We start from the raw sequence: 22,974 nt of genomic DNA on the forward strand, positions 1-22,974 counted from the left end.
GAGTATATATAAACAGTTCCTCTCCATGTTTTTTCATATTAGTTAGAGCAGACTTAAAAGAAGTAAGTCGTAGCATCAATTAAGAGTCTTACGCGTACTATATAATCGACTTTCCTGTACGCGTGGTAGCATTAATCACCAGTCTTCCATTTGTTATTTCTCTCAGGGTAAGGAATACCATTACCCAAAAGGCTTACGTTGAATTTTTTTAACGGCCTTTTCGCTTTAACAGAGACAAAGTTTGGATAGCAACAGAAATCGCAAATCACAGCTCCAAATCTCACTTCAACCAGAGTCACCTGCCCAGCGTTGGTGAGATTGAACAACATAGGATATTCTAAATAACAGTGAAAACACCAATTGTATATGATAGCCAAGATATCACATGATTCGTTGCAGGGACATGCCAAACCAAAGAAAGAACGGTCATGCAAGGAATGAATAGCCCCAATCCCTTGAACACCCTTTCCACAGACTCTATTTGCAGAGTATGTCTACTACTGCCTCATGAACTCGCAATTTCGCGGTCGTGGGTTGAGATGTTTACAGGTGTTGCTAGAATAGGAGTTTGCAAAGACAGAGTAATCTCCAGTCAAGTGGCAGCCTCGCTGTTTGAAGGATTGCCTTTGAGGAACGTAGGAGTGTAGCTGTGTAGATGGTGAGGAAGTATTGATGTTGATGATCCACGCTATCTTGAGATCCGTATGTGGAAGGGATTAGAGGAGAGGTTGTGGGTAAGATAGTGAGGTTTGTTCTTAGGTTATAGCAGGTTGTGTTTATGTTTGGTTTAGGGGAGGTAGAGGAGATGATAGTTTTCCTGTGTAGATGTGAATAGTCCTTCCTTAGTAAAGTTTTTAACCTCTCGATGTAAATAGTCTTCAGTGAATTCTTTTAGATCTCGATGTAAATACTCTTCAGTGAAGTTTTTTTCTTGTCGACACAAATACTCCCAAGTGAAATGCAACAAGAACGTTGATTAATACCCTACCTTTCCACCCCAGTATCGATTACCACTCACATTACTCAACACGCGGGTACATCTCTCTTCATCTACACACAAACCCTCTCTTAAGTACCTCCATCACCCAAGCCAAATCCCCCAACAGCGAAGGTTCTGATGTCGTGATAGTGATTATATCACTTCCAGGACAAGTCTTCCAGATATGAAATTTTCTTTGGTGGCGTATACACATGAGTTTCCAGTACCCACAGAGACTTCGATGCGCCATCCTAGTATCTCTATCGCTATTCCTCATCGTGGTCAGGAGGAATACTTGAGATGTACTTGGAAGTCTTATCCTGCCACACAAAAAGAGTAATCTAAACCCAAAACCTTCCATAGATCACCCTTCAAGCACATAATACTCACAATCCCAAAAATGAACACACAATTCAAGTCAAATCATGATCTTATTTTTAAAAAGCCTCCCTAAACTATAATACAAATTCCTAGCTCACCCATTGCTCCAGTTTTCCTTCTCGGCAGCGAATTTGTAGTGCTAATAAACTACTCCGTTGTGCTTGCCTAAAAGCAAGCGGGTATGATGTTTGTGCTGTGAAAGTAATGACGGACGTGGGGAAACATGATGCAAAAAGTATTCAGGACGCCGCTGTTGTTGGGTGTTTTGGTACAAGATGATGAGAGGCTGTTTGCCTTTGAGGATGTCGACTCGATGATTGACCGATTGCTTTCGTTGCCTGATACGTATCGTATGATGAGAAATGACGTGAGTACGACGACCCACATTTGCTCAAGTTGACGAAAGTGAGTCCAGTGACGACAAATGCGCATCTAACATATCGAAAGTGAAGTCGATGTCCAGAAAGAGCATTCTGTCGAGACTGTGGAAAATATGATTTGATATAAAGTGATGAAATTGAAATGATTGATTACGCCGTGGTCTCCTATGCTATGCCTTGCTATGCTGAGCATTTTAAATCCGCCCTAAATGTGGGCGGCTGATCTGGGTATGTTGCCGTTGAAGTGGTATCTTGATGTCATCGAAGAGGTTCGTATCTATGTATGCTCTCCATCTGTGTCTCCTCCCCGAGACACATTCCCTATATTGCTGTGATCGTATGATTTTTATCTCTTCCTTCCTCCACCGCTGCCACCCGTTGAAGTGATCTTCGACGTCGACATCAGATCACCGATATATTTTTGTAAGAATTTGTTGTTGTTGTCTAGCTTGTCGTGTTCCTCCTTGACGGCTTCGATCCGATTAAAGATCTCTAAAAGGGACTTTTGAAGGGTTTTGGCATGTCTGTCACGTAATTAGTCTACCGTGACAATCAGAAGGACAATAATAATCAACTTACGCATCTAAATGCGCTCTCGCTTCCTGTCCCATCTTCTCTAAATCCTGCGAACTCCTTCTTGGGCTCATGGCTCTGGCATCATCCTCATCAAAGTCCTCATCTTCATCGTTCATTTCCGTACGTGCCTCACGTGGTACTATGATGGTCCCACTTGATTTCCGCGATAACAGACGAGGCCTCTTGAGGTTTTGTTGTGGTGTGACGGTGTCTGCCTCGTGAACTGAGGAGGAGGAGGATGAGCTACCGCTGGAGCGCAGGGACGCTGGTAAGGCTTGGGGATGTGGTGATGTTATTGAAGACATATCTGGTGGTTGAGTTGAGTTTGCGACTCTATCTCCTCCGTGATTCTCTACTGCTTCTTTGCCGCCGTCCTTAGATGGTGTACCGTGAGAAGCCGTTGTGTCTTAGGTGTGCGATCTCAACTCGCGAAGCTGTAAAGGTGGGAGAATCAAATGGTATATGAGGTCCACAGCGCTGCTGCAATAATTGATTCAGGTATTGAAAACGGTCGACGTGATATAACCTTAAGCCCTCTAAAATCGTGGTGAGGATAGCTGGGTATCTTGGATCATCTGCTTGCAGTGAATAAGATGAAAAGTCGTGCTGAAAAAGTTGTGGTTAAAGGATTTGTGGTATGCGTGGAGGTAGTTGCTGGTGGATGTGGGTTTGATGCAAGCAGCGCAGCAAGCAGCAGCAGGAGGCTCGAGAGGGAACTTGCAGCCACTTGCAGCGGCGGGTTCGGATCCACCTTTGGATCGGCGGGTGAGACCCTGTCGGAGTGGGTTATCTCTCCGCTCTTTTTCTACGTCCGTACAAGTCGATTCTGCCAGACTAGACAAGTTTGTCTGTGACCCGACAAGCGTATCTGCGCGCGGAGGAGTCGTGGAGTCGTGGTGTAGTGGGAGTTTGATGAGTGTTAGGTTTTGATCTGCGTGTGAGAGGGCAACTTTATTCGTAGGAGAGTGAGAAGAACGCAAACATGATGAGTACGGAAAATCTATCATCAGTTTCACAGGCGAGGCTCCGAGGCAGACACGACGTCATTGAAGGAATAGGACTCTGGACAGATTACGAAGGACGGTACGAGCCATAGTAAGGTTTAGTCGTATGTTTAACCTTGGTTCTATCACTGCATGGTCATCTACGAAATGCTATACTGTGTAATTGTATCATCACGTGTACTTTCAAGTCATTTCAAAAGTGCGCGATAAGTCGTCGGTCGTGTCTGTTCGTGTTTCCTTTGATTTGATTCCCCCCAGTTTAGTAGGTGCAGGTCCCTCGTCCTCGCTCGTGCCAAACAAACACGACAAAGTCATTGTTGTTGCCGGCTCACTCGGAGCCTCTTCTCCCCCCTCTTGATTCTCTCTCAACTCCACTCAGCTCGACTACACCACAATAACTCGATACCGAGGTGATATTATTAGTATATTGTGGTGTTGTTCGTATAGTCGCGTCGTGTCGCTGGTGTATTTAAGTACATCAAGTAGTTCTACACACAATCACCGCTCGTGTGGCTCATGTGGTCCCCTGAATCCCCTCTCTTGCCTATCTCATCCTAGCTGTGGCGGACACATGGCCTTCAAGCCCTTCAAACTGGTGGCTTGCGTCGCACCAGGACTATTGACAACTCGTACCTCGCGCCATATTTGAAATCATTTCACCAAACGAACCAGCGAACTCTGATTTGATACACCCTTACACCGTTCTTCCACCCAATGCGTCTATTATTGTTCAAAAGAGTGACCACAACCCCCATCGGCTCTCCTTTCCCGACCTCGTCCATTTCTGCATTCGTCGGCAAGGAAGATTTCGCCGCGTTTGGGACCGATCAGCCCCACGGCAATGACCTCACAGATGCCGATCAGAACACGGACGCAGCCAGTCATTCCGACTGACCGTCTGGGATCAACAACCTTTCTTCTGCTTCCAACACCTTGGCCCTCAGGCAAAAACGACACTTGACATTTCCAACGCCCAATCATCTCGGAAGGAAAGGATGAAACTCTCCCCAAGTTTGGACCTGTCGGCATGCGTCAAGAACAAGTGGTTCCATGATTCAATCTCCTACCCACAAAACATTGTCTATCTCTAAACTGATTGATCAAAACAGACACTTGTCACTAGCCGTCCCTATCACGACTCCCAAGAATCATAGAAACCGTCCATCCCTGACCTGAACACCACATATAATACCCGAACTATCCGCATGAGAGGCTCAAGATATTCATAGGGCATGGATTGACACTTGCGCTCTTGGAATATCCATCTATCTCCATTCGTTACGCAGTGACGGCGACGGATGCGGCCAACGGTTTCCTATTCGTCTTGAGGTCATGGGATTCCAGATACCGGTTTTCCATTTCCACGATAAAATGGGAAATCCAACAAACAATCTCGTAAACATCCCACCAACACACAGCTGAAAGACATGAATGGGAAGATGGAGAACAGACACAACGCCAATCCAACAGTATCAAAGACGATCTCGGTGAGAAAATGACGAACAGAGATGCGCACCAACAAAGATCTACCGTCCTCCTTCCATGCTCTGTTTGGGCCATCCACTTCCAAAATTGGGGGTAAGCAGTTGGATCTTTTTGCGTCACACCAACCACGCCGGACGTACATTTTTGACAGCATCACCCCCTTTCAATAACTACGAGGAGCAAAAGTTCAGTGGTCAAAAGGGGCCTGCAGCCGAGCAACGGTTTTTCTAGTTCTTAAATTGCTTTTTTGTGATACCGTGATGGTTGGGTGGGTAAGCTATGAAAATAATAGGCATGGCGTCCCGAGCACAACCAAGACAGCCGCGTAGGGACACCGAGGGATGCATTTGCCGTGGGGGTTACTACTATGGATTGGTGACTGCACTTCATCCGCGCTATCCCAAAGACACCATGGGCTGTCGTGCTCTGCCGGAGGGGAGGAGTAAATACATTTACTGGTGTGTTTCAGGACTCTCTGATTCACTAAATGCTGCACTATTCCAAAGGACATTCTGGTGATGTCGTGCTCGAGGAGAGGAGTAAGCCTAAGTACAGATTTAACTCTCCTAGTGGCGTTCGTCTTCCACCTCTCAACCTCCCTGCAAACGTTCACTATTTGTTCAATATGCTGTACCTCACAAGACAGAGTATCTACTTCCAATTCGTCAACAGAACAAGCCTGCCACTCCAAATACTTATTATCTAGCGGCCAGCAACTCACCTACTTGTCATGGACTCCATAGATCAAGAATAAATATGGTAGGTTCGGCGCTGTACAACTACTCATTTACAGCTTCATAGTTGTCTAATCTCCCACGAAATTAAATCCCAGAATTTATACACATATGAATACATGTGTCTATAGCCTAAGGGAGTGTGACAGAGGAAACTCCATTCCCCAGGCATATCCATGCTTTGAACCGACAAAGGTGTAGTTGGCTTGAGTGAACATTATTCTCCATCTTCAAACTCCGACACCTACCTCAATCTAAAGCCTCCCGCCATTCCATCCCATTCACATCACAGACCTCAACTCCCCACGCTCCCACAACACCACCAACTCCCCCAAATAAAACGAATCACACATTCACAACTCTCCCTCAACAAACTAAACTTTCTAACCCCCAACCACGAGCTAGAATATCTTCAGTCGTATATCCCAATCTCGCCTTATCGTCCAACCCCTTCCGGCTGTACACCTATTGCCTTGGCACAAAATCTCTACCCGCCAGAAACGAGCGAAAGAAAATATAGTTCCATTCCTCAGAGTTTTCATACGGACTTTGATATGTAAGTCGAGTCATCTTGGCTTGTTTGTGAACCTATTGGAATCCAACTTAACTCGATTCACTCCAAGTATCCACTGTGCAATAACGCCACTAGCTACCAGTAACCTTCCACGCATTGACATTCAAAATTAGAGAAAAGTACTCGTACTGTATTATCTCAAAGTTTCTATGAATGATCTAAAATGACAATAACCTTCCTAGCCATTCCGCCACCCTCCCCCCCTTTAGTTTAATACCACACTTCAAGACCATTCCCTACTAAAATCCTTTCTTTGATGAAAACACTAATCATAATACATGAAGTTGTCCTTTACCAAGTTAGAAGCGACGCAGACATATTCTGGGAAAGCAACGCGCTCAATAAATACGCATGATTATCCATAAACCTCAGATAATCCCGGTGCAAAAAAGTACGAGCTAAAAATAAGTCTAGTAATACGTCACTTAAGCGTGAATCTCACCCAGGATTCGCCTTTCGAGATCGTGGTCACCCCTTTCGTTATTGCTCTCCTGCTTCACACTCATGCCCGATACCTTTCGAACAGATGGAGAAGATCTAGGTTCATCCTCATCATCTATGACTTTCGAGGCAGCAGGTGTAACAATACGTTGTCGTTTATTGGCACCATGATTTGGAGGTTGAAATGATGGAGGTATTTTGTTGGCTAAACCTTCGTTGCTTGGAAGTCGTAACTCCATGCTGTGAGGCGAATCTGGCATGTTTTCTTTCCTACTTTGCACACTTTCGGTGGTTGATGGATACCGAGCGGCACTCCGAGTGTTGGATGTTTCGGCTGGTTCTGGCTTAACTAATAAAAATGTCAGCTGTAAACACTTTATTGCGACGCCGGAATCCGTACCGAAATTTATTTCTGCTGCCCTCTTGACCGAAGACTTAATTGCAGCAGCGGAGGTGGAGTCAGAGAGTGCAGTCATAGCCACGGCAATTGCTTTCGAGGTCTCCGAAGCCTCGCGCTCCCCGTTGGCAGGAGTGTTGTCTGGCGCTCTTGGAACCAATGCTTCACAGATAGACTCATACGCACCCGCCGCATGCATGTTCTGGTGATTGCCAACTAATTTGTCAGAAACCACCGGATCTGTGACCTGTCGGCTGCTGTTTGTTCGGGTGTTTGATTTCGAGTAGTCTGGCATCGATAAATCGGTGGAGGATCCATTCCTCCATGACGAGAAGGCATTATGGACAGGCTCAGTAAATGGATCGAAAGTTGGCTGACGTGGAAATGCTTGTTGATTTTGGTTGAAAAGAGATCCAATATTGACATTGGCGTTGGGTTGATTCATTTGCACTGCTCGACGAGGAGAATGGGTGTGGTCTTCCATCGCATCACGGTTCTGTTGTGGTGAAAACTGTTGCGTATAGTATGGTCCGACGATGGAAACCTGGCGCCACATGGATGAATTTGGCCATGCGATACCAGAAGCCTCCAAGACCTCTACTGAGCCTGTCAGCTGCTAAGCCCGGAAACCGACTTTGGTCGTCATTCAATCCCAAACAAAATGTTGCATAAGGCTTACCTAGCGGAGCGTGTTGAAAAGAGAGGGATACTAGATTCTTAATCCGCTCAAAAGGGTACGTGAGATTGTCCCTGGCAAACCCTTCTGCGATGATAACCTTGACACGACCAAGATCGTCACCTGCGTTCCAATAACTTTGGGATAGCAGCTCTTTGTGAAAGGCAGGGAACTTTAATTTCTCGAAGTCCCCGTGCTTGTCCAAATCTACAGTCCTTAGCACTTTTATCGTTAAGTAGATTTCGTGACTGAAGGTCCCCATACCTATGCTAAGATCGATTATGGTTGGCCACGGGCCATGTTGACCAAACCATTTCGAACTGAGAGTAATCTGTTAGTTTTTCAAGGTCTCCAGATACGATGTTCAGTAAGAGGTGAAATACCCTGCGATCCGGCCGTCCACAAACACTCGAGCTTCAAATACAACATTGTCAGTAGACTTCTTCAAGGTCTGTATGTATCTGCTGATATCTGGGTTGTGCCATGAATGAATGGACACGCGGAAGTTTGCCCCAGCAGGGAGAGCCGGAATAAAGGAGGTAACCGTTGGAAGGAGGAGAGGATTGGTTTGCGAGCTGTGTGACTCTGTTGAACTGGATCAGTGGTTTTGAAAGGTTAAAAGCATGTCGCTAATGAAAATACCAGGATCCTGGATGACTTGACAAGCCGTTTTGAACTCTTGTAGAGGAATCTTTGACTGGTCTGGGAAGACAAGGACGTCCCAGTTTTGGTAGCGCATCTTGGTTTCTTGATATGTTTGATGTACGAGTAAGTCTGAAAGTCGAACAACGAAATAGAATCCAATTCTGCGATGCGAGGTTTCAATTCAAAGGTGTTTGCAGCAGCGGAGAAGAAGTGGCTTTGCAGTACGACCTGAACGAATATCGGAATGCGATCGAAACTAGACAAACTGGCACAGTCACGGAAAGAGTGATGAGATAGGCAGGGTGAAATGTGGTAAGGGAAGTATGGCTGGCGTCATCGGCGTGGCATCATTCGCTCCTTCCCTCCTTTCTCAACCTACACCTACAACATGTGATTCTGGATATGCGACCTGAGCAAATGGCCCGAGAAGACTGATTCCAAGAAATATTTCCAGATTTCACGCATTTTAATACTTATGCCTCGGTGAGCTCAATGAATGTTAACAGCCAAACTCCTTTATGTACAGATCCACATGCCGACTGATCTTTCACGACTCCCCAATAGCTCTAGCCTGTAATGTTCATTAGCCCAAGATCCAATTACCGCAAAACTTGACTGCCGATTCTTGACTCACACGTAATGCACCGGGCCCTCCCAATTCCGCCTCAAGTCCTCCCTCAAACTCCCTTGGCGCCGAAGGTTTATCTGGGTAGAACATACTCACGACCCCACAGAAGCTGAAAACTACCGCAACGAAGCATCCGATCTGGAATGCCCCCTTTCCTGGCGTTACCCACGTATATTCTTCAGGGGAAAATGTGCCCAGAATATCGTTGTCTTCATGAACAGGCTCTCCATAGTTTCGACGTTCCTGCTTGTCCCACCAATCGGCGTACGGATCGCGAAATTGTCGTTTAAGAGGAGGTGGGTTGATATATCCTCCGTTCTAACAATCACGTCAATCAATTGCTCGTAAATTTGAGGGGTATGTAGCTACCGACCATTTCTGGATCTTCTGCTTCAGTCTGCATACAATAAGGTTAGCTCTAGCTTCTTGATACCGCGTATATAAACAATTCACGGCCTATCGGTAGTGACCCACCAAGTGAGGATATTCAGCGTCAGCTCTGGCGGTATCTCGTAGTGAAATGTTTCGTTTCTGGGCGAGGAGTGCCCGGTGAGCTGTCGGAGCCGCAGCCCTCAGCTGACGGGCAGTTGCGAGACGTCTTGACAACATCTTTATTATTACCTGTCAGCTCGGCAAAGATTAATTGTAAGTACTGAGGTTCTCAGCTTCCTAGAGCGTTGCGGGCGTGTTCTGAGTCTTGAGGTACGATGACCTGCGACGCGGATGAGGTTACCACCAAGCGCCGCTAGTGCCTCGCTTAATCCCTACGACTGCTCCTCGGGGCTGCCAAATTTGTATTTGTGTTGATAGCCATCAAATCCTCACAAGTCTGTCAATCCCCAACGCCACGAACGTCCAGGCATGCACAAATTTCACCGCAGGATTGCCTGAGTGATTGCGCTTCTTCCGACGTTACAAGCATCTCTTCAGATGTCCTTTCCACCGAGATAGCGATAGTGCCTGGTCTTTTACCCCCAGAAGTCATGACACAGACCGCGTCGGATGCTCTCGAGAGTCAGCCAACAGCCTTGGACTCCACAACATCAGCAGTCGATATCCTCAACGAACCAAGAACTCCTACACAGCTATCGGATCTGCCAGAGGCGCTGGTTAATTTTGAAGCTACCAAGACAAATGGCGAGAATACACAGAGCCTGGAGAACGAGGGCCCTCCGACCAAAAAGCGACGAGTCAGCGAGACCGCGACGGTTCCGCGTCGAAAACCAGAGTCACCACCTTGGAAGAAGATAATCGCAGAGGGACCTTCGACATTTACGCAGGATGGAATTAGAAAATCTGGGAGGACAAATCATATACCTCTGGAACTGCAACCACCTTCAGACAAGCGTCAGACCAGGGGCCATGCCCAAAAAACGACATCATCGCGAAAATATGGGAGCTTGAATGGGTCACACCAAGCGCGAGATGGAGCTGCCATTTCTGCGAATGGCACGAGGAAATCAAGTGCGTTAAACTCTGCCGGTGGTCAACAGCAAGCAAACCATTCCAATCAAAAGGTTGCCTCATCTCCCAAAAGACTTCATCGAAAGTCTATGGCCAGCGAACCTAGGCACACTCCCGCGCGCCAGGAAAGACAATCTCCTCCCCCCAAAGCGCCCCAGACTACCCTTAGTCGACCGCCAGTTGATAAGGGTCGGCGCTCGCTACGCGGAGGAGACATAAAAACAAACGTAGAAGTTCTGAGCTCCCCTACCAAGCAAGACGAATATTTAGGAGAGAGTCCCAAAACTAAGTTATCACGAATCAAACTTCGAGTGAAACCGACATCTTTACCGTTAGTACATCCTGGATTGGTACTTAAAAGACCACGGCAATACCCTACTTTGGAAGAATTCTTCACCGGCGCACGACACGTGCCCGTGGAGGCGGGAGGTTTGTACAATGTAGAGGATGGATCGGAGTATACCCCCGAGTCAGTCCTCAAGGATGCCAGCCTTATTATACGACTGGAAGATGCAGCAGAGCCGGGAGGTTTGTTGAGTGAAGGTGTATGCCAAGCTTACGAGCCACCAGAGGCCGAATCTGTTCCAGAACAATACGCGCATCGAGATCACCTAAACAGAGCCGCAGTTGAGTTCAGGAGGTTGATGAAGATCGAGCAAAGAAAGCATAAAGCCACGGCCAAGCGACTTGCAGAAGCCTGCAGAGATGAGTGGATAAGAAAGCAGCCGAAAACAAGCGAGCAGCTGGAAGCCGAAGAGATAAAGGCTGGCGAAAACCGCTACAAACACTTGGTCAGGATACTTCAGGCAACATGGGGTAATGCTCGAGCAGAGGTTAATCGGCGGCGGTTGGTAGAATGGCAGGCTCAGGAGCAAGAGCGAGTCCGAAAGGCCCTCAATGAAGCTGTTGATAAATCCACCTTAAAGTTACAGGCACAAGGAGCATTCAGGGACTCCGAAATGACATCAGAAGACGAACACACTGGCTCATCGGATGGGGAGGATGAAGAGAGGCTAGATTCTGAAATCGATGATGGGGAAAGTAATATGTCTTCTGAGGAGTCCGAAGCAGAAGAACAACCAGCCCCAGATGCAGTGGAAGATGAACAGCTTACACAGGAGCAGCTTCGGGAGAAGTACTCAAGTTTAAAACCCCTGCCAGATGCCACCGAGGATATTGAAATGCCCGATGCTGCAGCGGAAGAGGCGCCACTTGATGCAGAGTCAGAAGCAGGCCCTATTCTGGATGATAGTGACGAGTCAATTGATATGGACGATGACTTAGGCTCAAGCGATGATCAAGACGGTAGTGACGAGGAAGACAACGACGAAGAGGAAGATGGTGACGCTAGCGATGATGCGGGTGACGCCAGTCTTTTGGGCTTTCTTGCCCCATCTGATATTAAGGCCTTGGAAGTCGATGTTGAGGAAGTAGTTGAGTCGACGTCTGCAGATGAAACCGCTGCCGCCCAAGGAATGGAAGAGGATATGGCAGCTAGTGGAGTAGCAAAACCAGAGGAGATAGAACATCAAGATCATGACAGAAGAGTTGTCGAGCCGTCTGCAGATGTCACCATACCGGAAACTTCATCACAAAAAGTAGCTCACGACTTGGCAGTCGGAAGTCCCGATCGCAGTAGTCAGCCCACCCCAAACACAGCGGAAACTCGTCAATCGGAACTTGATTCGGCATCATCTGTTGAACTTCATGAAAATAGCCGCCAAGCTACAGAAAGTGGTACACCACAGCCGACGAACAACCTGAAAACGCCCATTCCTTTCCTTCTGCGTGGCACGCTCAGAGAGTATCAGCATTACAGTTTAGACTGGCTTGCTGGTTTGTACGCCAATCATACCAACGGAATCTTAGCAGACGAGATGGGTCTTGGAAAAACAATACAAACTATATCTCTGCTGGCCCACCTGGCCTGTGAGCATGAAGTCTGGGGACCCCACCTAGTTATTGTGCCCACGAGTGTCATTCTCAATTGGGAAATGGAGTTCAAGAAATGGCTCCCGGGGTTCAAAGTACTTACATACTACGGGTCGCAGGAAGAACGAAAGAGGAAACGTATTGGATGGAAAGCTGAAGATGCGTGGAACGTTTGCATCACATCTTATCAGATAATTCTTCGCGACCAAGCGATTTTTAAGCGACGGCCATGGCATTACATGATTCTTGATGAAGCTCACAACATCAAGAACTTTCAATCACAACGGTGGCAGGCAATGCTGACTTTCAATACTCGAGCACGACTACTACTCACCGGAACCCCTTTGCAGAATAATCTTACTGAACTCTGGTCTCTGCTCTATTTTCTGATGCCATCCGACGGCACAGAGCAGGGTGTAGGAGGTTTCGCAAATCTTAAGGAATTTCAAGATTGGTTTAAAAAGCCATCTGAACAAATCCTGGAGCATGGCCGTGAGCAGATGGATGACGAATCTCGGGCCATCATCGCCAAACTCCACAAAGTTCTCCGGCCATATCTCCTACGGCGATTGAAGGCAGATGTTGAGAAGCAAATGCCCCTCAAGTACGAGCACGTCGAGTACTGTCGGCTGTCGAAGAGACAAAGAGAACTATACGACAGCTTTCTTAGCCGCGAGGACACGCGAGGAACTCTGGCATCTGGTAATTACCTCTCCATAATCAACTGTCTCATGCAACTACGGAAGGTCTGCAATCATCCCGACCTGTTCCTTGACCGTCCAATTATGACCTCATTCCCCATGCAAAAGTCAGCTATTGCAGATTTCGAAATCAAGGAATTGCTTGTTCGCAGACGTCTCTTAAAAGAGGACCCCATGTCTGAGGTCAGCTTGGAATTCCTCAATCTTGTTCCCACGAAACACGAACGGTTTTCTGGCGCTATCACCACCAGGAGTGCTACGCTTAGTGCACAAAAGCACTTGGTAGATCTGCGTGAAGCTCAACGACGTAGGGCGTCGAACGCATTCACTCAACTCAACACCTCTACAGCGAAATCGAACTTGGTTTATCTGGAGAGTGCTTCAAGGTGGGGCAGATTCGAGGAACTTCAACATTGCGTGTACCTAAGTGCTTTACGACGACAGCAGAAGCCAATCTACGGGAAGCAACTACTGGATTTCTTCCATCTGGGCATTGATCAAAGGCCGTTCAAGCCACAACCGAAAAGGCAAAGCCAGTGGCAAGCCTCAAATTGGTTATTCAATAACTCAGCAATAATTAACGATATGGTACCCTCTCTGGCTGTACGATCTGAGCGGCTTGATACCACGATCCGCAAGTTTGCTTGTGTGACACCACCAGTAGTTGCAAGGGACATGTCGAGTATAGCTCTTACACCCAAAGGCGCTGATGCAATACAGTCCTCCGTCGACCCGTCCTCTAAGGATCCATTTCACGAAGCCAGAATGCGTTTATCAATTCAGTTCCCGGATAAACGCTTGTTGCAATACGATTGTGGAAAACTTCAAGTTCTAGATAAACTTCTCCGAAAATTGCAGTCTGGTGGCCATCGTGTGCTAATTTTCACTCAAATGACGAAAGTTCTCGACATCCTAGAGCAGTTCTTGAACATCCACGGTCACAAATACTTGCGTCTTGACGGTAATACGAAGGTTGAACAACGCCAAGTTCTGACGGATCGTTTCAACAATGACACGCGCATCTTAGCATTCATATTGTCCAGTCGCTCTGGTGGTTTAGGTATCAATCTCACTGGTGCTGACACTGTCATATTTTACGATTTAGATTGGAACCCTGCCATGGACAAGCAATGTCAAGATCGTTGCCATCGTATTGGACAGACTCGAGATGTGCATATCTATCGCCTTGTCTCCGAGCATACTATCGAAGCCAATATCTTACGCAAAGCCAATCAGAAACGCATGTTGGATGACGTTGTCATCCAAGAGGGAGAGTTCACCACCGATTACTTCAAGAAATCTACGAATCAGGAAGTTACTGAAGAGGAGCCTTCCTTGCCGCTCGATGATGACGCTGCTGCTGCCAGTGCTGCCATGGACAGAGTTCTCGGAGGACCTGACAACAGCAAGAACGTTCAACGAGTTCTTGCTCAAGCTGAAGATCGCGAAGATGTAGCGGCAGCCCGAGTGGCTGAACAAGAGATTAATGAGACAGATGCTGCAGACTTTGACGAGAATGCGGCTACGGCTACGGCTACAGCAACCCCTGCGGCAGCTGGGACACCTCGAGATGCTGTGGATACTCCAGTAAATGCAGATACTCCTGCCGGCGAGGAGGAGACAGTGGATTTAGACGAAGACGAATTGAATGCTTGGGGCGACCGCGTTCAGTCGACTGACGACTTCATGCTCAAGTTCATGAGCGATGAGCTAAAGGACGCTCCAATTGAGCTTCCCAAAGACAAGAGTAAAAAGGGAAGAGACAGGAGTCACAGGAGTCACAGGGCGAGGTAATCATGATTCAATTTTGTATAGTATGGTTGGGAAAATCCGTCTTGGCTGCTCCATTATTAGGAGGTAAATGTGTATGAACATGGGATGGAAACAGGGCGTCTTTTTTACAGAACAGCATTATTGGGAGTTATATTGGGAGGCTCATATGAGGTGTGCCAAAAGGAATTGTAAATGTTACGACACATTAGAAACTCGTAGTGTCATCGAAATCAGGCTTCCTGAATCATGGACGCTAGTGGTAATTACAGAATTTTTGAATCGCAACTTAATGAACATCTGCCGAAAAGCGGAAACCCATTACCCTGCGGTTATCTCATGTCATCAGAAATTGAAATATCTCAGCGTCCTAACAACAGAGTTTTGAATTTCAGTCTCAAGTTACTGAGTCAAGTAACAGCTTCGATCTCTGTGGGAACTTGAACCTGGGAACTGTCGAATTGGAATTAGTATAGCCGTGGTACTCGTACTGCCGAACGAATCAGTAACAGCTTTAGAAGAAATCGCCGATTTACCCCACCAAAATATCAAACGCTGCATGCTGACAATTCAATAAGTCGGACCATACCGATTATGGAATGGCTAGCACCAGCCTCTCGAAACCGGATAGTGTACTTCAAAACTTTTATCTTTTCTAATCTTATAAAATTTCTCTTTGCAATTCGTTCTTGTCTCTGAGTGTTTCCTGATATATTCTTTTTGAGTGACTTTGATAAAGCGGACATAGCTCCGACCGCTGTCAAACGGTCAGAACCTTAATCCGAGCTTTCCGAATCACCGGGTAAGAACGATCTAGGATTCACAACTCCAATTTTATGAGAGGTCAGAGGCTTTGATTTAGCTAAGATTGAGATCCGGGCGATTTCGAGATATAACCATCCATCTTCGACTTTTAATTATAAAGTTTTATCTCCCTTATACCTGGCATCCTACACTCAACACAGTGAAACGACTCAAACGATTAGGTGGTCAAACAACTGGCGAGGCTTCACTTCAACATCGCTTCAACTTCTCATTATAAGTATAAGATAAGGCGCAATCTCATCTTACACCCTCAATATGAACGACACTTATCCTCCTTCGGTTTCGCTATTAAGTGCTCTTCAAGTCCCACCTGAGCTCAGTCGACAAGGACAAGAGATAATCAAAGCTTTAGTCTTTGGGCTGGTACCTGCGGAACTCCTCTTCTTCTCAATATATTTTCGACTTAAGGGCTTCTATAAGCTTTACCGAAATCTTACTGTATCCGCGCTGGTAGCTTTTTGGATTGCGCCTTATGTTGCCCCAGTATCATGTGGTCCAGTCAAATGTTTACAGAATTTTGCGAGTGAGTATACGTTCGTTTTCATTTCAAGCAAGTTTGCTAACAGAGTCGAAGTCGCGATTGGAACCATGAAGCTACTTGATGTATGGGCTCGGCATCATTCTTTACCAAACCACAATGCTAGGAGAACACCACCAGATTGGTTGTTAGCTCTCAAAATAATTACAGAGCTTCGATGGGAAAGCTTTACACCAAACACTGTACGCGCATCGAAAGATCAAGAGAACTTCAACGAGCCATTGCAGCTAGCAATCCATATTCTTGCTTTCGTATTCTTGCAGTCACTGCCTCAGAAATACCCTACCATCGTCGCTTGGGAGGTTCTGCTAAGCATTTATGTCATATGGACAAGTATGCAGATGATTCTCCGGTACAAGAGTAGCCCAGCTTTGTTTGGACCACTCTATCTCGCTGATAGTCTTACTGGATTTTGGTAAGAAACATACTCATCTGGAGGAGCAAAGTGCTGACGGTTATTGTCCCCAGGTCTGAGACTTGGCACAATGCTTTCGCATCCCCATGTACATCTCTTGTTTACGCACCATTGAGGAATAACCTTCCTAAATATGGTGTTCCGGTACCGATTGCTAGATCGCTTGGAGTATTTGGAGCTTTTGCATTAATGGCTTTATTCCATATATATGCTTTAAGTCCGATATTGCCGAGACATGCACTGAACAGAGTTGGACTCTTCTTCCTTCTTAATGGCGTGGCAACTGTGACAGAAGCAATGATATGGGGCCATAAGAAGCATTGGCTTAAGACAGTTTTGGCTTGGGTTTTTGAGACAGCGGTCTCAACATGGACGGTCAGTGGAATGCAGATTCCAAATGGTTTGACTTCGATATCCTGGGGAGCAATTTGCAATGCTAGATACTAGCCGCGTTTGTTTTGAGATTCGGAGTTTTAGGAGGTTTGAACAGGATTGATGACTCATGAATTGAACAGTCGGAAGGTATAATTAATTTGGTTTTGACTGGAGTCTGGTAGAAACTCTAATCTAAGAACAACAAAATGAATTAAAAACTTTTAACATGTAAATTTTCAGTGACTTTGCAGTGGTTTTGAGTTGATCCCAAACAGGTCGAAACTTGTCACCGCCTTCCGTTTTCGGCGTCAAGTCGGCAGTAAACGAGGCAGAGGATACTCAATATGGACTGCCCATCAGCCTTGTAACATGGCCAAATATTAGCAGCGATACATCAATCGCAGACTATATGAGGCTAAGATGGGAAGCTAAAAACCCCACAAGCTATGGAGCAATCATCGTCCAGCTCCAAAGTAACGGGTAGGTGAAAACTGTTTAGATATTACATGTACTGGACTGACAATGATCTGCTTAGTCGAGTATTTTGATCCTCATGGGGTGTATCAATTACTTTCGCCGGGTCTCCTACCCCGATTACCTCTTCAGAATCTCCACTGGGAGTCGCATAACAGACCCGTACGATCAATAGATACTTTGCACGTTGACCTTGTACCAGCAACATCAGAACTGCGCCCAAACTCCTCGACCGGTACAGCGACGAACAGCAACCTTAACCTTTCTCGTGTCAAGAGCGAAGAATCGAGCGCAAGTGGGAGCGATGGGTTTCAGACTCAAAATACTGGGCAGCCAGCGGGAGAGAGACCAGAATCTCGAGCGGAAAGCGGTGCTAAACCAGCCACGAAAGAACGAAGACACCAAATTCCGGGCTTGCGCCAGACACCATATTTGAAGGTGTTTCTTTTACGATGCGACGATAACGAAACGTACAAAGCGGAGGCGCGACGAGAAGTCCGGGAATGGATCAAGGAGCATACTCCCCCTACACAAAGTTCTACGAAACGGACTACGCAAGAAAATCATGATGCTTACGACTGGCTTATAATTCATGTGGTCGTCCCGAATACTGCTGCTGCGACACAACCTAGGACAAGTGGGAAATCGTCAGAGAATAGTTCTGGAACTGCTGCCGAGAAAGCAGCGGCCCGCTGGAGAGGTGGAGGCTCAACAACGATCTTGGAGAAACTCCGAGCGGATTTCAACGGCTCTTCCAAATCCACTATCGATCGGATCGTCCAAATCAGAATTGGCATCAACGACGTTCCTTACGAAATCCTGCCTCGTGTTGTTCCTGCGATTCCGGGGTCTTACACGGAAACACCTCAAGAAAACGAAAATGCTTGGGCAGACTTCATTTCGAAGTTGAAGGAACGAATTCTCGCTTCTTTTGATCTACGTGTTGGCCAGTATGAGGAAGACATTCAAGAGAGGGACAATCAGAGGAGCTTGCCAGGATGGAATTTCTGTACCTTCTTCGTACTCAAAGAGGGTCTTGCAGGAGGATTCGAGAGCGTTGGCCTTGTGGAGGACGCCTTAGTAGGCTATGATGAACTCGCTGTTGGTCTTGATGCAATAGTAAGGGAGCAGGCTATCACTGGGACTGGGCCTCAACATGGGGGTGACTTTTTGCCCTTCACAGAAGACCTCAAAAAGGTGGCGGAAAACACAAAAGTTGCCATGCTCAGAGACCTTGGGCAGGATGACACGGAGGAATCTATTGATTTACAATCAAATCCTATATCGGCTGATTCTGATGTGGACGAGATTCCAGTGGATGCGTCTAAAAAACGGTATCGCCAATTGATCCTTTCTAACAACATTTCCATCTTTGACTTTCGTTGCTACATCTTCGCCCGTCAATTATCTTTGTTGCTTCGGCTCGCCAATGCGACCTCCTCGCAGGATGAATTGCTTGCGAAGCTCAAAGAGCAGCGAGAACTAAACATGCAAGGGATTGCGTCTCGCTCACCTGCTGTGAAACAAAAGCCCGAGTCGGAAAACTTAGTTATACTTGCCGAGATCTGTAGACGGACGTTGGCTTTTGTCGCATCTATTTCTCGTATTTTGAGAGACGATATCTGGGCTTCACAACTGCAGCTACACAAGTCCACACAAGAGGGAGACGACAAAGATGCGCTGAAAGTCCAGCCGATACAGGATCCTATCATGGAAAAGGTTGTAGATAATATTGCGTCTTCCTTTACATTCGGTGTCGCTCAGCAAATCCTGGCGCAAACCTCAACAAAGGCTTTGCCAATTCCTCCTTCGACTTTGGCGCCGCCCAATGGTAAGATGGAACTTGGGGGACAAGAGCCAAAAGCCTCTATTCCCGAGCCAAAAACTATGATGCATCCTGCGCGAACCACGTCTCTTGCTGTCCGTTCGATCTCGAGAGACCCATCTACAGCGGGCAACCGCAGCTCAAGTGTACCTGGCGTAGGCAATCCTTCAATGTTTATCAAAGCCGGCCTTGAGGAGCTAGCGGGCCATAGAGCAGAACTCTACTTGCTCTCCCGCAGCGTTCTTGAACAGGTGGGGAAGGAACGTGGTTGGAGTACTGGATGGGATGAAATGGCGAAAATTCACGGTAGTGGACGTGAAATGGAAGATGTTAGTCTTGATGATGAAGTCTCGGTATCTAAGAATGTGAGAGAGAGGGACGAGGAAGCTGCCGTGAGCTTTCATGGAATCCGCAACAGGCTTCTGCGAACAGCTGCCGACAATCAAGAAGACTTTACTCGTCTTTACGAAATCTTAACAGACAAAGCATTGAGGCACTATACTGTTGCTGGATACAAGCAGTCTGTGCTGTCTACAATGGCTGATCTAGCGATCTTGAAGTATCACGTCAAAGATTATGCTGCTGCTGCTTCATACTTTAATGTTATGACTCTGTCGTACCGCGAGAATGGATGGTCACAAGTGGAAATATCGATGCTAGTCCCGTATGCAAACTGTTTGAAAGAACTGCAGCGGAAGGACGACTTCGTGCGGGTGGTTCTCGAACTGTTGTCCAAGTCGGCAGCGGCTGAGAAAGAGACACAGTCACGCAGGTCAGCCCTGAAATTTGGAAGGACACCAAATTTTGAACCAGACCAGGGTGTCTCTGCAGCTTCTTATTTGGGGCTTTTATTACAGACCACTAAGTCATTTCAACACGAGATACGTGTGCCGTTAGAGAACTTCTTTGCGCATTTGGATGTCGATAGCACAGCGCGATATCACTCGGAGCAGGACAGCTTCACTTTGACAGTGAAGCTTCGATATTTACTTGAAGACGATCTCACAGTGGAGAAGGCAAAGGTCAGGATCGACGCTACGTTTGGAGAGACACATCGTGAGATTTGGCTGGAAACCGATGGACCTAATACTTTCACCAAGGGCGACGGGTTCTTCACTGTGAATACCAATGTAAGTGACAGCCTCTTGCTCACAGATAATCTCTATTCTAACCTCTCAGGTCATCGTTCCGGGTACCTATACTGTTGGACATGTGAGTTTACATGCCAGCAACATCACATTTGAGTACGACCATGGGAGTGCCCCGATTGCAGCAAAGAGTAGTAGTTTCTTCAAGTGCCCGAAGATTCTCCTCTACCACAGGTCTGATGCATTTGATGTGAAGCTTTTTGCATCCAAGTATATGCACCTTGATCGTAACCGCTTCCTCGAATTGGAGTTGTCCTCTGGCTGGAATGAGGTGATCGAAGGCGAACTACACATTCGTGCTGCGACTGCTGGAATGAGACTTCAAACAAGTGAAGCTATCGTTATTGTCGGATCTCTGGTTCTTGCAAAGAAACAAGAGGCGGGTGTCATAAAATTTGGTGCTCTTTCATCTCATTCGTTGGCCAAAATCCGCATGCCCTTTAACCTTGAGCATGAGTCCAGCGATGTCTCTCTTAAGATCGAAGTATCCTATACCACCGAAAAGGGTACCTTTTTCTTCGCTACTATGCCAACGATGTCAATTATGCTCCCACTCGGAGTCAATGTTCAAGACATGTTCAAACATAAGGCTTTGTTTTCAAAGTTCACAATATCTTCAGCGACGTCAAGCCCCTTACGTCTGTTGAGCTCCCAATTAGATGGCTCCGAAATGTTTAATTCGCAATGCGGAGTCCCTATCTCTCAACCTATTATCATCTTCCCCCGGCAGCCGGCGACAGTGCTATATAAGATAACAAATAAAGTGCCGGCTTCTGCAGTGCCCAAGAGTGCCAAATCATCATTATCTTTGGTACTTCATTATGTTGGCCTTGAAGAAGAAATCGAAAGTGCAGTTACTACAAGCCTCAAAGCTGCATTCCACGAAACATCGTTACAGCAATATTCCCGTCTACTTATACCGACTGTTCTCAAGGCCCTCCAAACTCGTCTATCGCATTACGACCACGAGCGTATCGCGGTGTTGAGCGAGCTATCGACCTCTTGCTTGTCAAATATCCAATGGAAAGATCATTTCCTCGGGTTAGGAATTACTCTGGATAAGGAAGACATTTGCAGTCTCCTGACCTGCGGCCTGGAAACGTGGCAACAACAAACACCAACACTATCACTTCTCCCTCTTTCCCGGGGCGAAAAATCTATAGCAGCAAGCCGCTCCATCATTATTCCCGTAGAAGTCCCCGCCGTAACAGTCGTGCATACCGCCGACCTAAAACTCTCAATCCCGTCCTCACCAATACAATCAAGTACAATAATAGCAGCTTCCAATACCCCTATTCCCGCATCGCTAGAAGTCAAATGGACAAGACGATGGGATATGCCGGAGGACTCAGATCCCAAGAAAAACAACAGCCTTGAGTTCTACTACGAAGTCTCGGGTCAAACGGATACGTGGCTAATTGGAGGAAAACGAAAAGGTCATTTTAAGGTTCCGTCCAATCATCCGGACAAAAACGAGAGCAAGGACAAAAAAGCTACACTTTCATTCCCGCTCGTGTTAATTCCGTTACGGGAAGGGTATCTACCATACCCTAGCGTGGAGATAAAACCAGCCCCAATCGCGAAGATTTTAAAACCAGGAGCAAGTGATCGTGCGGAAAGTCCGAAGAGACAGACGATTACATGTGAGACTGATTACAAGAATTCTGGGGAGACTATCAGAGTTATCAGTGATGCCTGGAAAACGACTGTTAGTCTTGATGCTAGCGGGCCTCAAGGAGGAGCGATGCTACTAGAGAGTGAGAGAAGGGGGACACTGGGCGGGGAAGTACTTGGTTGAGACATATTTAGCGAGCGAAACCTATGAACCTCATTATCATACTTGCGTTTAATTGTGTTTTTTGACCGACTTCTGCACTATCCCTTATGTTAGTTTTGCGTTCAGGACCAGTCTAATACTCAGGTCTAAGGCATATCAACGCAACGCTTCATCCCCAGCTCAGAAGGCGGCGGCGGAACTGACTACCCCGAAAGGCCAGGCATCACTGCATTAGAACAGTATCTCGTCGTCATCCGAACTGGTGGGTTTGTAAGCCAATGTATAATCAGCACAGTAATGGTAGCTGCTAAACATTAGCAGCAAACCCATATTACTTTGAGCCAGTTACAAACCATCAAGTGTAAGTATGGTGAAGTACATCGAGAAATTCTCACCTTCCGAGAAGTACAGGAGTAGCGAAAAGTTGGCAACCGTACCGAGGATCAGCATTGTACAACCGAGGACAGCTTTCCGGATAATTAGCAGAAGAGAAGGTTATTTTATCTTGATCTCTTCGCGCGGCTCAGTTAAAATATCTAGGTTCCTTTTGATGAAGTGGATGAGACGGTCAATACAGCTTACGAGCAGTTCTGGGAGAAGGACATCCTTATTGATCCCCTTTGACGCTCGTTAGATGATGGAAATTTGTGAAAGGAAAGGTAAAGAGAAGCCTGGTTTACATTGATCATGAATTTGCTACACCGTCGGAGAAACACAACTGTCAAATAGGTATTTTCAAATATGTACCAGCCTCTGTTCGAGGATATATTAGCTAAAATCCTGAAAGGGGATTTGGAATCCTACAGTAAGATAGCAGAAAGCACTGTTGG

The 22,974-nt window shown here is 46.6% G+C and overlaps 5 protein-coding genes across 5 annotated transcripts; 2 read left to right on the forward strand and 3 right to left on the reverse strand.

Annotated features, from left to right (window-relative positions):
- Window positions 1-2,086: 2,086 nt before the first annotated feature.
- GLAREA_04504 (uncharacterized protein) lies at window positions 2,087-2,621 on the reverse strand (the record flags this gene model as incomplete). Its single annotated transcript, XM_008086881.1, has 2 exons — window positions 2,087-2,264; window positions 2,320-2,621. The coding sequence occupies 2 exons, from the start codon at window positions 2,619-2,621 to the stop codon at window positions 2,087-2,089; spliced, it is 480 nt and encodes a 159-aa protein (XP_008085072.1).
- Window positions 2,622-6,538: 3,917 nt separating this feature from the next.
- On the reverse strand, window positions 6,539-8,366 carry GLAREA_04505 (uncharacterized protein; the record flags this gene model as incomplete). The annotated part of the gene is made up of 6 exons (XM_008086882.1): window positions 6,539-6,903; window positions 6,955-7,548; window positions 7,631-7,834; window positions 7,892-7,947; window positions 8,011-8,212; window positions 8,270-8,366. The coding sequence occupies 6 exons, from the start codon at window positions 8,364-8,366 to the stop codon at window positions 6,539-6,541; spliced, it is 1,518 nt and encodes a 505-aa protein (XP_008085073.1).
- A 453-nt stretch (window positions 8,367-8,819) lies between these two features.
- Window positions 8,820-9,509, reverse strand: GLAREA_04506 (NADH:ubiquinone oxidoreductase 20.1kD subunit; the record flags this gene model as incomplete). The annotated part of the gene is made up of 4 exons (XM_008086883.1): window positions 8,820-8,843; window positions 8,907-9,218; window positions 9,274-9,297; window positions 9,375-9,509. 4 exons carry the CDS (start codon window positions 9,507-9,509, stop codon window positions 8,820-8,822), a joined length of 495 nt encoding a protein of 164 aa, XP_008085074.1.
- Window positions 9,510-9,883: 374 nt separating this feature from the next.
- On the forward strand, window positions 9,884-14,791 carry GLAREA_04507 (P-loop containing nucleoside triphosphate hydrolase; the record flags this gene model as incomplete). The annotated part of the gene is made up of 1 exon (XM_008086884.1): window positions 9,884-14,791. One exon carries the CDS (start codon window positions 9,884-9,886, stop codon window positions 14,789-14,791), a length of 4,908 nt encoding a protein of 1,635 aa, XP_008085075.1.
- A 1,056-nt stretch (window positions 14,792-15,847) lies between these two features.
- Window positions 15,848-22,561, forward strand: GLAREA_04508 (uncharacterized protein; the record flags this gene model as incomplete). The annotated part of the gene is made up of 9 exons (XM_008086885.1): window positions 15,848-16,115; window positions 16,167-16,545; window positions 16,599-16,945; window positions 17,196-17,284; window positions 17,349-17,400; window positions 17,456-20,349; window positions 20,399-22,124; window positions 22,296-22,414; window positions 22,466-22,561. The coding sequence occupies 9 exons, from the start codon at window positions 15,848-15,850 to the stop codon at window positions 22,559-22,561; spliced, it is 5,970 nt and encodes a 1,989-aa protein (XP_008085076.1).
- Between the last annotated feature and the right edge of the window lie 413 nt (window positions 22,562-22,974).

This window comes from Glarea lozoyensis, assembly GCF_000409485.1.
Source record: "Glarea lozoyensis ATCC 20868 chromosome Unknown GLAREA5, whole genome shotgun sequence".
In the NCBI taxonomy this organism is placed as follows: Eukaryota; Fungi; Ascomycota; class Leotiomycetes; order Helotiales; family Helotiaceae; genus Glarea; species Glarea lozoyensis.